Below are 13,088 nucleotides of genomic sequence, written 5' to 3'. Positions count from 1 at the left end.
CGATTGCCACCTGCACCATCTGTAAGCCCTGGAAAACGCGGAACTGCCGAGGCGATGATCGCTGTTTTCTATTATATCAAATAGTTTCCGGGCAAAACAATTTCTCACCCAGATACTTCATAGTATAATATTTCGAAATATGCAATAAAAAATGGATTTTTTTTTAAATTTCTAGACCAGGAGACTGCTTAAATATTATTCCATTTCATTAAAGATGGTTTAATTGTATTAAAGATGATGTATACGGAACACCCTATTTCTACATCACAGGAAAAATGACTATTATAAATAATTCTAACTTATAACGGAAATTAAAACTAAAAATAACCACTGTAAAATCAGTTTTTGTTTATTTTATGAAACAAGATATAGTTTTCTTATTAGTATTTAATTTAAAGCAATACAAAGTAATTACGTAGATATATATACTTCAAAAAGTGTAAATAAATTGGGAAGGAAATGTAATTTAAAAATATCTAAAGTTCGAAAAAAAAACATTTTTTTCAACAGATAGTCGGCAAACTATGTGGAATTGTTTGTAGACCGAAAGGAAAAGTAATTGCCAGTTTCCTTAATCAGCGGTAGTGAAGGCCGGCACATCAGATCAAAAAAAAAAGAAGACACTTATAATAGCGTGTTAAAGAAAGTAAGGAAGCAATGTCAATATCCTGGCAGTGTCCGCTATTTGGTTCCTATTTAAATGAATTGTTTTTCTCGAAAAATTGGACTTTTTTTAGGAGAAATCATCTACTTCACTTGTGCCAAAAAAGTAAGTTTCATCTTCCTCTAAAGACTTAAAAAATATTTATTAACATATTTATTACATTTTTGAATAATTTAATTTGTATTTTGGAAATAATTTGAAAAAATTAAAAACTTTCAAGCATTATTTAGAAATATGAATTAAGACAAAGCAACAGCTTCGCAGAACATTTAGATTTTTTTTAATTATCCAATTAGTTCATTAACTCTCCATGACCCCTTAAATTTTGAGACTCATTTTTTTAGAAATGAAGTTACAGTTTTTTTTTTCTTCCGAATGATGATACACGAAACCGAAAACGGAAATAAACTCCCGAAAATGATACTGTTTAGTTATGCCTTGAGCATTTGAACCATTTTTTATTTGCATACATTTTATTTTTAGATACAAATAAAATTTATTTTTAGAAATTAATTTCCAAATTATTAGTTTTCCTGTTGTCAAAATTTTCAGAATGTTGTCAGAAATTTTAGATGCATTTCCTGAAGAACATCGATTTTGGAAAAATTTCTCTACGTTCTTTTCAAAAAGAAAAGTTTAATATAGAATGTTTTGAAATTCCGCATGTTGATTTTGTGGAATGTAAGAGATGTTTTTAACTGACTGCTAATGTCTGAGTGTGAATTAATTATTTTAATCAAGTTAAGTAAAAATATTTAGAACTCTTCTTTAAAAATTCCACATTAAATAATATATTTAGTTCTATTTCATTGTCTTTCTAAAAATTTTTTTAAAGATTTTCATTCAGAACACATCTGCATCTAATCACATTATTGACCTAGAAAAAATTATTCTGAAATTTTTACAGTGCAATTTGTTACAAAGCTGTTAACGTTGCATGGAAAATCTGTGGTTTTTAAGTTCAAATGCATTCTGATTTAAAAAATAATAATAATTTATAAATTTTTAAGTCTTTAAATTTATAATTTTACAACCCTTGCTTACAAAATATAAAATTAAAGTTTTAATTAAACTTTTTTTAAAAAGGGAATTGTGCTGAAACCAGTCAGATACCTTGAAATAGTTGACTTCTGCAGTTACCCTATTTAAATATCTTAGCACTATCAGACTAAAATGTGATAACTTAAAAAAAAAAAAAAAAACGCGATATCTAAATCTGACATAGCAAAGGGCCGCATCACAAGCAACCATTTATTAAAACTGTTAAGGAAGTAGTGCATTATTTTAAGGGCTCGTGGAAAAAAACTACACTTCGCTCTACAGAGAGGCAGTTTTCTGAACAAAATAACAACAAAATAACAAGTTTTATGCATTGAAAAAACCTTTTGAAATACCATTGGCAAACTTTTGCATTGACAAAACAATGTAAATTAAAAAAAAGTTTAAATAAATTAAATCAAGTTTGAAAAATAAATTAAATGAAGTTTTTACTCGTAATACAATAATATAAGCATTTTTTTATGCAATGATACAGAATTCATTAAGTATTTACAAGAAAATATTCTGAGAACACTATAAAATTTTTAAGATGGTCATTGTTGTTTTGTTTTTTGGCTCATTGGAATCTACCAAAATGTTTCGGAAATTTTTCAAACTTAAAAACTGAAAAGAAAAAAAATATCTTTAAATTAAATCTTAATCTTTGGCAGAAATATTTTAAAAATGAAATGTCTACAGACAATATAAAAAACATAATTAGATCCATAATTGAATAAGCATAATTATAACCATAGTTATAATTAGACTATATACACTATTTCGAAAGCACTGTTAGAGTTTTCATTCTAAAAGTATGGTAAAATCACCGGCAGAAGTCTGTCGATCCAACTAACAGTAAAGTTTAGGTAGAGCATTTTTATCTTTACAGTTCAGAAACCGTTTACAACTAATATGGTTAAAAAAAAAACTTGAATGTCAAACTATACGCTTTTTCAGCCATCTACAACTAGCATGGTTTCAAAACTGTAAAAAAGAAATTTAATTGAACTTTAAAGATAATTTAACAGCTTTATGGTAGTGCCATCAACGCATAAATGAGAGTATCGTATTCTAATAGCCCAAGTTCGCAAATTGAGGAGAGCAAGACGAGCGTAACTCTTCGTATGTTGAAAGGAATGGAGAAAATATTGCTCGGACTCGAACTCTGGGACTCGAATCTCTTTTTTTTCTGTCATGAGATTGACAGGATTTGTCCTCTGGGATATAATATGTACCCATCGGCAAGGAACTAAGTGGCTTCATTAGGTAGGATTTGTCGGTATAATAAAATTCTGGAAGTTTAAGCGTATGAGGGGACAGCACTTAATAAACGGTTTTTCTCCCAGTTAATAGTTTGAATACCAACTTATTTAGGGTTATTTGACTGTTTTGTTTGAATATGGTAAAATAACAAATAAATAAATTGTTATTTAACCACTTTTTTCCGAGAAATTTCTAACAGTGTAGGCTGCTTTATTCCAAAAGCAAAATTATAAAGTTTATAAATAGTACATATTTTAGAATAATTTTAAGACTAATTTAGTTGACAAAATTTAGAATAATACATATAAGTGCTATTATTAAGAGGTTTTGCACATTTTGAGTAATTATTGAAGTGATTCGCACTTTCTCAAGACTCATGAAATCAACGTCTATGTGTAGTCTCTTTATAGACAGTATAAGAATCTTATAGACCATATAAAAACCTACTGCTTAAATCTTCTTTTAATATTAAAATCCATTTATTATTGAACTGCATATCCCATTTCAAATAGACTGTTTTACTGAAAAAGAAAAATTACAAAATAAGTGGAATTGTTTAGAAATAGGTACATATAATTGATTTTATTGAGAGTGTTTACATGATTTTGAGAAATTATCGAAGAGATTGGCGCCTTCTCAAGCTCCATGAAATCAACATCTGTGAACCGCCTTCTTATACACTATATAAAAATCTTATAGACAATATAAAAATCTACTTCTAAAATCTTTTTGCAATCTTGAAATTAATTTAAAATTAGACAATATACCCTATTTTGAATCGAGTGTTTTATTTTAAAATCAAAATTATAAAATAAATGGAATAGTTTAGTTTTTATTGTGAGGGCTTACACATTTTTAGACATTATTGAAAAAATTCTCGCTCTCTCAAGCTCCTTGAAATTGACGCTTAGGAGCTGTCTCTCTGCAAAAATACTGGATAATAAAATTGAAAGCGATGATTGGGGTACAAATAATATGATTTTTAGAGATATCGCTATCATTTCATATTGAGAGATGCTGTAGAGTTCAAAAGAGATTTATTCTATTTACCTAAATATGTGGCTGAATTTAACAGCATTTTATCGTAAAACTCACTTATTAGAATGTGTCTGTTTATTATTTTGAAACATCAGAGGAAATTTAAACAATTAGTAAAAAGAAATTTACGATTGGCGTCCTCGTACACTGTTAGAAATTTCTCGGAAAAAATGGCTAAATGACAATTTATTGAATGGTTAGTTTACCGTATTTAATCAAAACAGTCAAATAAGCATAAATGTAATGGTAATCAAGCCGTTAAGTTTGAGAAAAACTGTTGATTAACTGCTTTCACCTAATACGGTTAAGCAACCAGAATTTTATCACACCAACTAGAACCACCTAATGAAGCTACTTAGTTCTTTGCAAATGCATACATATCATAGCCAAGCTGGCTTATCTGTCAGTCTCATGCCCGGCAGAACTGGAGTTCGAGTCCTAGTGTTGACACCACACTGTTTCCTCCATTTTCCTCAACACTTGAAGAATTTCTAGAGTCCGGCACTCTCCAATACCCATTACCTCACGAAAAACCGAGCTCCTATGTCTAGTTAAACAATTATTTTTTTCCACATTTTTGAGAAATGCTGGTTGTAAATGGTTTAAAAACCGTGCAGTTTTGTATTCATGGTCTTATAACCATACTTTTTGTAAATGGTTTCAAAACCAGAAAGGAAAAAAATGTTCTTTACCGTAAACTTTACGGTTAATCGGATGGACAGACAGCTGCCAGTTACTTTACCATAATTTTAAAATGAAAATTTTAACAGTGTATCCGATAGTACTAAGATAATTTACCTTTGAAAAAGTGTAGCTAAAACAAATTGTATACAGTTGCAATCAAGTTATTAAGAACGCAACTTAATTTCTTTTTATTACAACGGAAACTTTAACTACCGTAAATGGAAGAAAAAAAATTGATTGCTTTCAATCACAATTCTGGCAAAAACTATCTATTCTGGTCAATCAATGGAAGGTTGAAATCCTGTTTCCACAGGTTAAGGACGGAAAATTTTGCTGCTAAACATCCCAAATGCCTTCACTAACAAGTCTCTGAAGATGAGCTAGTCTTAAATCTTGACTTTATAATTGAACTCATAATTACCTAATAGATTACACATATGAAACATGAATTACTTTAAATGAAAGTTGGAATTAGAAAAACATTATAAAATATTCATTAACAAAAAGTTCTTCTCTCAATGGATATATTTTAGCAAATTTTTCTTAACCCAATGCTTATAATTAATTTAGAAAAATGCATTTACTTTTCATGAAAAATATCGACATTTTCAAGTAAAACAATGATGCAGCAATTATAAACCAAAAATAAATTTTCTTCACACAAAGTTCTTCATAAAATATTAAAAAAATACGGTTTTAAGTTAAACCATAGCAAACAAAACTCAACTTAAATTTATACCACGATATAATAAAAAAAATGTATGCGATTTTAAAATAATAATGAAAAAATATTTTACAATTGTTAGAAAAATATTTTACGACATGAAATTGATTAAAAAAGTAATTCAAGAAATATATATAGGGGGAAAAATTACAAATTTTAAATTCAGTTTCTTCCTGTCTGTTGCATCGTCTTAGACTGTGGCTTCTTCTAGCTTCGTTTCTCATCTCTATTTTTCCATTTTTCATCGGTTACTTTTCGTTTTATATTTCAAATCACTCTTATTTCTTCTCAATCACGTCTGGCAAGTCTTGAAAATGGACGCCCGTTTTTCAGCGCTTGAAACATTTCGACTGTTATTTCCTATTTGCATATTTTTGAATGAATGAAGTTTTTAATGGAGCAATTAATTAGTTTAGTTAACTCACTGAACAATGCTTTTTTTAACAAAAAACTTTCATAGATGTAGTCAGCATTCTGGAATTTATAAATGTCACATAAAAATTTCTTTATACAGTCATTAAAATGCATATTCTATATATTTTGCCATAGAGATGTTTTCAAAGAGTTTCTGCTTGTTTTTAAAAAATAAAAGAATTATTTATAATAATAAATAAATAAATAGATAAAGCTTTTTATTTTACTTGCTTTTTAATGATATGATGATATTTCTGACTTTTTACTGTGTACAAAAAATAATATTTTAACTAAAAGGTAATCTGCAGTTGATAAAAATTTTATTAATAAAATTTGTTCATTCAACCAGCGAGAGTGATTTCAATTTTGTTTTGTTCGTGACAGTCGTTTTTATGCTCTAATAATCCACCTTTTACTGCCTGACAGTTGCCTTATCTGAATCTAAAAATATTTTTCTCAGAAAGCGATCAGACGTAGCCCAATTTTCTGCAGAGACACTTTCATTGACAATTACCGTAAAGTAGAATGGCACGTGTAACTCATAATTGTAACATTTATATAGGTTTCATAATAATGTAAAATATAGATTCAACAATAATGCAAAATTTTTATAGGTTTATAAACCTATGTTAACGGAGAAATAAAGTATCTTGACCCTATGCAACTACACTGGTTATCATAAATTAAGGAAAATTCACAAAAATCGCGATAACTCAAGAAATTACACATGGAATTTTATGAAACTTACCCACAATATACAACACATAGTAAGGTATTAAACAACATAAAAAGAAATTATCAGACATTAATAGTAGTATAGAAATTAGCACATGTATAAAATAAACAAATTGGAAGTATCGGTTTGCAATAGAAAAAGTACCTTTAATATGGAATATGATTGCCTCTAGAAGCAATACAGCACAAACAGCGATGTGTGATGCTTTCAATTATGCGGTCTATCAGTTCAATAGGAAGTGAGAGCCATTGCTCTTGTAAAGCAGTTGCAAGCGTGGCAAGGGTCTGAGGGGGCGGATTGATGGCAGATACACGCCTCCCTAGAGCATCCCAAACGTGCTCGATAGGATTCAAGTCCGGGGATCGAGCTGGCCACTCCATGCGAGTAATTGTTTCCTGTTGAAGATAATCATCAACAATGCGAGCTCTGTGTGGTCTTGCATTATCGTCCTGTAACAGGAAGCAATCACCAATTGCCCCGGCATATGGGCGCACATAAGCATCAAGGATGTTGTCTCGATAAACCTGAGCATTCACGGTTCCCCTTGGAAAGACATGGAGGTATGTGCGCCCTCCTAAGGATATGCCTCCCCAAACACAGACACTGCCTCTTCCGTATGCATCTCTTTCACGGATGTTTGATGGATGATAACGGGTCCCAGGTTCTCTCCATATCAAATAACGTCTACTGTCACTTTCTAGACTAAACCTGGACTCATCCGTAAAGAGAACAGGCCTCCATTGATCTGACGTCCAGTGGACATGTTGTCGGGCCCACTGCAAACGGTCTCTCCTATGGCGTGATGTGAGCGGCACGCAAATGGCTGGTCGTCTCGCATACAGACCACCTTCGTGGAGCCTTCTGCGCACAGTTGACGTTGACACCAACCTTCCGGTGGCTGCAGCAAGAGAGGATCTAAGATGTGTCGGAGTAGCGGTTCTATTCCTGCGTGCACTTAATGTCAAATATCGGTCATCGGCACTGGTCGTAACAGTTGGCCGTCCTTGACTGAACCTCCTAGATGCCGAATCTGTGGTTTGAAATTGCCTCCAAAGTCTATGAACCACAGATGGACTCACATTTAGCCATCTGGCCACTTCTGATTGACTCTGCCCTGCCTCTAGTCTCCCGATGGCTCTCCATCGTAGTTCTTCAGGCAAATGATGCCTAGAGGTCATTATTACGAATTGGCTATCTCAGATTTTCAATGTCGCAATCACAGTAAAATTTGTGTGCTTTCTCTCAAACTTGGACTTTTATGCTCCAGGCAGATGACGTAAGCCGAGTGCAGCGCCACTAATTTGCATATTGCAATTTTACTCAGCTACTCTTAGTGGACAACATATGCAAATTTTGCACGGTTTGGCTTACTTTTGAAAGAGTTATCGCTATTTTTGTGATTTTTCCTTAATTTATGATAACCAGTGTATGTCTAGAGAATCAGGATCTGAGCTTAAGCGAACTTTATTTGTACAACTTTCTCTCTTATATTAAAAGAAAAATTTTGTATATATATTATATTATTATTATTATTATTATTATTATTATTATTATTATATATATATATATATATATATATATATATATATATATATATATATATATATATATATATATATATATATATATATATATATATATATATATATATATATATATATATATATATATATATATATATATATATATATATATATATATATATATATATATAGATATAGATAGATAGATAGATAGATAGATAGATATAAGAGTTGCTGTCACTGATTTGGATGTTCAACTTTACGTTTTATTTCGTTTTCCTGCTTAAAAATTGTATAAGAGACTTAAAATATTGAAATTACAAAGATGTGTAGATAAATGTACAGAAATTAGGATGGTTTAAAAAATATAACATTAGATTATTGTTCAAAAATTATTAACTCTTTAACTTGAACTAAAAAAAGGTCATTTGGTCGATCTCTATTTAGAAACGAGCATAATTCTAATTTAATAGCAAATTTCATCGCTGCTTTAGCTACTTTTTGCTTTAAATGATGACCATTTACACATTATTGTAGAAAAATTTATCTTTCCCGAGATCTTCATTTTACAAGTTCTGGCATACATTTTCAATCGTGATAGATATTTAGTTTACCAAGTGGTACATTCATAAAATATGTAGAAAAATTTATCTTTCCCGAGATCTTCATTTTATAAGTTCTGGCATACATTTTCAACTGTGATAGATATTTGGTTTACCAAATGATATATTCATACATAATGTTTCTTGAGATAGCGAATTTTTAATAAGTAAATAAATGAGTAATTGTAGGAGAATCAATAAATTAGTTTCTGAATGAGTCTGCACGACAGAGAATGAGTTTGTCGATAAATAGGCATGTCAGTTGTAAAAAAAATAAGAAAAAGGAAAATTATTTAAAAAAAATTCGTTTAGCTTTTAATTTGTTGCATTACAGTTCACGTTCTCGTGAGCAGTTGACATGTTTTTTGAAGTTCAAGTTACCAAAAATATTTAGAAGACCATCACTGTTGTATGCATTTACTCTGTCAACCAAGTTATTTTTAATAAACATTTGTAAACAAATGTTCATAACGTTTGAAAGGTACTTATATTTTTGCTATAGTGCTGCTGATTTTGTAAACTTGGTATCGAAAGATATTTTTACAGATTGTATGGAAAATATGGCACAATATTAGGGCTAATCGTGTGTAAGAATGTAATTTTTTTTTCAATATTAATTTGTATGTCTCTATTTCTGTATATCACGTCCTACTGTCGCTTAATTTCTATTTTTCAATTATTGTTTAGCAAATGCCAACTAAGCAAACATGAAAATTTCATTTGTTTAGGATTTCATCGTTATTTATTATTTAAAAGTTTTTTAACGTTCTTCCGAATAAGGTGTTGGCTATGATATTTATTTTAGTATAACATACTTATCTTCAAAATGTTTCTGCCTAACTCATCTTCATCTCAGCAGTGGTCATCAAATTGTTTTGCAAAATCTTAAAAATCCTAATTAACAATGTTTAATGGAAGACCAAATTATATTTCATCGTAGTAGCTATTATTTCACTGTTATTTAATAGAAATCGGCTATTTTCAAACCATATTCTCTTGTTATCCATGGTTATTATAATTTTTTAAGACATGGTCATTCGTGTTTATTTTATTTTTTAAAAGTATTTTTATTCATGTTTATTATATTTTTCAATTTAAATGTAGAGTTTTAATAAATCCTGTCATAGTTATTTTATAGATATTTCTTTGAAATTGTATGTTAAGTCTTGAAGCTAATATTATCTAAGGAAAAAAGTAATGCAAAAGAAACATAAATCTCAGAACTTAAACTCTATTCTTAATAATGCATATTTTTATGTTAAAATGTAAGGTATGGGTAAGGTTTAATTGGGATTATATGATATGCATGCTATCCTGGTTAAACATTAAATTTATTTAAGATACTACTGTAAAACCTGTCAACTTGACCGCCAGCTTAATTACAGCTGCATTTTTAAGAACCGAATTTATTATTATTATTTAGAACAGAAAAAAATTCAGGAATATTTTAATGCATCAAAATTTTGCAGAATTGGTGAAATAGTATTAAAGATTAATCTAAACGTCTTTCTTGCTCAACCATTGGGGAAAATATTAAGGGCATTTGTAAGACATGGGTTCGTAAATAAAACAAAATAAATTTAAAATAAGGAAATTAATACAATATCACACTGTAAAAAAGGGGTACTCGAAATGATGCAAAAGTGTGCTAAAACATCCAAATCATTTACTACATCGGGACTGAGATGGAAATCTAAGATGGTTAGAACATCCGATTATACGATTCTGGAGGTCCTTGATTGACATTGTGGCTTAACTACCACTACGGTTAGTAAACATCAATTTACTAGACAAGCTAACTTGATTCAATCTTGAGGTACCTTTTGATAGTTGAAGGTTGACATTTTCTAATGGACTTTCTCCACATTGGTGACCCGGACGTGATATCATCACGACTACTTCAATGCATGGTCTACATTGAAAAGTTGACTTGCTATTTGTGACTGTGTCATCGTCCTCCTCGCGCTGTTGCTTCTCAGTCTCAATTATACACAACTGGATTCTGCACTCACTCGAATGCTAATAGCAACACAGGAGTGACAGCACACAAATATGAACTTAAATACAGATCGTATGGCTAAAGCTCAAAAAACCCCGGTGACCTTAATCCAGCTCTCCCGGTCTTTCCCAAATACAGCAACTATTGGTATCCGTTCATCGAATTCTATCCCCGATAAAATTCTGGTGGGGGAATATTGTGGCGTAACTACTACTATGATTATTAAACATCAATTCACTAGTATATAAGACATGCTAACTTGATTCAATCTTGAGATAAATTTTGATAGTTGAAGGTAACCTCTAAACCAATGCAACATGTATAGTCAACTTACACACTTTTCACTGTATCATTTAAATAAATAAGTCAATAAGTTAGACTTATCAGAACTTATACATTTTACTCTTACTAATATATTCCTCATATATTTGGCAGGTCATTGAAATGGTGAATTTCTTCCAAATCTCAAAAGTGTCTATTTTGTCAGTTATTCTAGTCTCTTTATTGTTGAGTAGCATGCATCCTCAATATCAGTCAGTTTCTGCTTTACTTCATGGCAACAGTGGAGGAGGTGGGAGTGGAATTGAAACACTTCTCGCCGCTGGAATACTTGCTAAGTTGTTAGGAAGAAGGCATCACGGTCATCATAGTGTACCTATTCACATTCCATATCCTGTTCATCATGATCATGGTCATCATCACCATCACGGAAGATAGAAAATAATTACAAGACAAGAGTTTTCTTGTAGTTCTCATTCATTTATTTCACTGTAAAAATTGCATTTGATTCAATGTCCCAATCAAATAAAGAGTGTAAAGCCTCATGTTGTTTAGTGTTATGGAGCAACTATATTCTGGGTACTTTACTATATAAAGCAAGTGCAATGTAGGTATCGGCATTTTAAGCCGAGTTTGAAATACTTAATAAATGAAACAAAGCTCAAAGGGCTTTACTAAAAAATTAAAAAATTTCTTTCGTCTTAATTGCAAATCAATTTTTATCTATGTATATTTTTAATACTTTTATAATTTTAACAAACTCATTATCGTCTTAGATATGCTTAAAATTTTTATCAATAAGTTTCTGTTTCAATAAATCACATTCAATATTCTGATAAACAATTTAAGCATTTACATTCACAATTTCAGATAAGATGTAAGTGTGTGGTACTCTTATGCTGTGGCGAGATACATATATAATCCTACTTTATATGTTATCAAGATAATTACATAATTAAAACCTAAATTAAAGGTTTTTGTTATATATTCTGCTTGAAAATCAGTTTTTAATTCTTGAAATCAGTTTATAGAATCGAGAGATTAAAAATAAAACCATGTAGCATATGCGAGCGTTGTTTTATATTTTTTTAAATAGCACTTATTTTGCAAATTACATCAATTCAGTGATAACAGATAAAATATCAACAATTTTTTGATGATCAAGACAGTAACTTTTGCTGCCATATCTTAATTTTTTTTTCTTTTTAAATGAGGAATGGCATCATTGTCCTTTCATGCACGAGATTATCACATTAAATCGGACTCTCTAATGAAATTTGTAAAATAAATAGTAAATTGTTACGTATAGTAAATAGTAAATTGTTACGTAAATTGCGTCAAAACATTTAACTTTATTCTCCTGATTTGAAGCGTTACAATTTAACAAAGCTAAAATCAATCTTTTGCACAGTTTATTGAAATATTCTTTCCAAACTTCCACAACAGATGGCAGCATCAAAGACACTCATTTTTTCTCTTTTTTTCTCTCCCATTTGTGATACGGATACGCTTATAATGTTTACCATAAATATTTCAGAATACATTTTAGTATTGTCCTATCAAACTCTAACCAAAAAAAATTTTTTCAATTTGATAAGTTAAAATGTATGTTAATATTAGGAAAAAAGTAATTGTGTAATTGAATGAAATCATTATCTAGTTATAATTGAATACGACTATTCTCTCTAAATATTTGAACGATATTTATTCTTAAAAAAAATAATAATAAGGTCTCATGTTGATAAAAAGATAATTTTAATTTATTAGTATTTAGTTCGATGTTCGGACTTGTTATGATTTAGCACTACTAAATCTGTTGTGTAATTCAGTCCATTTATTGTTTTCCTCTTAAGTCAAAAGATGGCAGCACCAAAGTAAACTTTTTCTAAGCTGAATTTAAAATTTAAATAAAGGAATTTTCGAAGCCCCTAATCGTATACCCATATTTATAATGAACTTTTAAAAATCTAAAAAAATGTAGTCGATATAAATTGACTACTCAAATCCAATGCAGCAAAACAATCATATGTGGTAAAAAACTTCATTGAATCTTGAAATTAGGGCAATACAAAATGTCTATTTAGAGTAGATAGTAGAATCATTTAAAAAATAATAATAATAAAT

General features: G+C 29.9%; 1 protein-coding gene across 1 annotated transcript; it reads left to right on the top strand.

The window, feature by feature from the left end:
• Positions 1 to 508: 508 nt before the first annotated feature.
• Positions 509 to 11,605, top strand: LOC107441227 (uncharacterized). The gene is made up of 2 exons (XM_016054403.4): positions 509 to 769; positions 11,121 to 11,605. The coding sequence occupies exons 1-2, from the start codon at positions 701 to 703 to the stop codon at positions 11,400 to 11,402; spliced, it is 351 nt and encodes a 116-aa protein (XP_015909889.1). The 5' UTR covers positions 509 to 700; the 3' UTR covers positions 11,403 to 11,605.
• The last annotated feature ends 1,483 nt before the right edge of the window (positions 11,606 to 13,088 follow it).

The sequence above is a fragment of the Parasteatoda tepidariorum genome, chromosome 2 (assembly GCF_982258835.1).
Source record: "Parasteatoda tepidariorum strain Cologne lab strain chromosome 2, Ptep-v5.0, whole genome shotgun sequence".
Lineage (NCBI taxonomy): Eukaryota > Metazoa > Arthropoda > Arachnida > Araneae > Theridiidae > Parasteatoda > Parasteatoda tepidariorum.
The sequence above is the reverse complement of the archived record's forward strand: the minus strand, read 5'-3'. Positions and strand labels throughout refer to the sequence as shown.

Excerpts from the sequence above, each read along its gene's own strand:
- LOC107441227 (XM_016054403.4), top strand. The coding sequence starts at position 701 with ATGAATTGTTTTTCTCGAAAAATTGGACTTTTTTTAGGAGAAATCATC. Across the intron at positions 770-11,120 it reads ACTTCACTTGTGCCAAAAAA|GTCATTGAAATGGTGAATTT; the intron begins GTAAGTTTCATC and ends TATATTTGGCAG.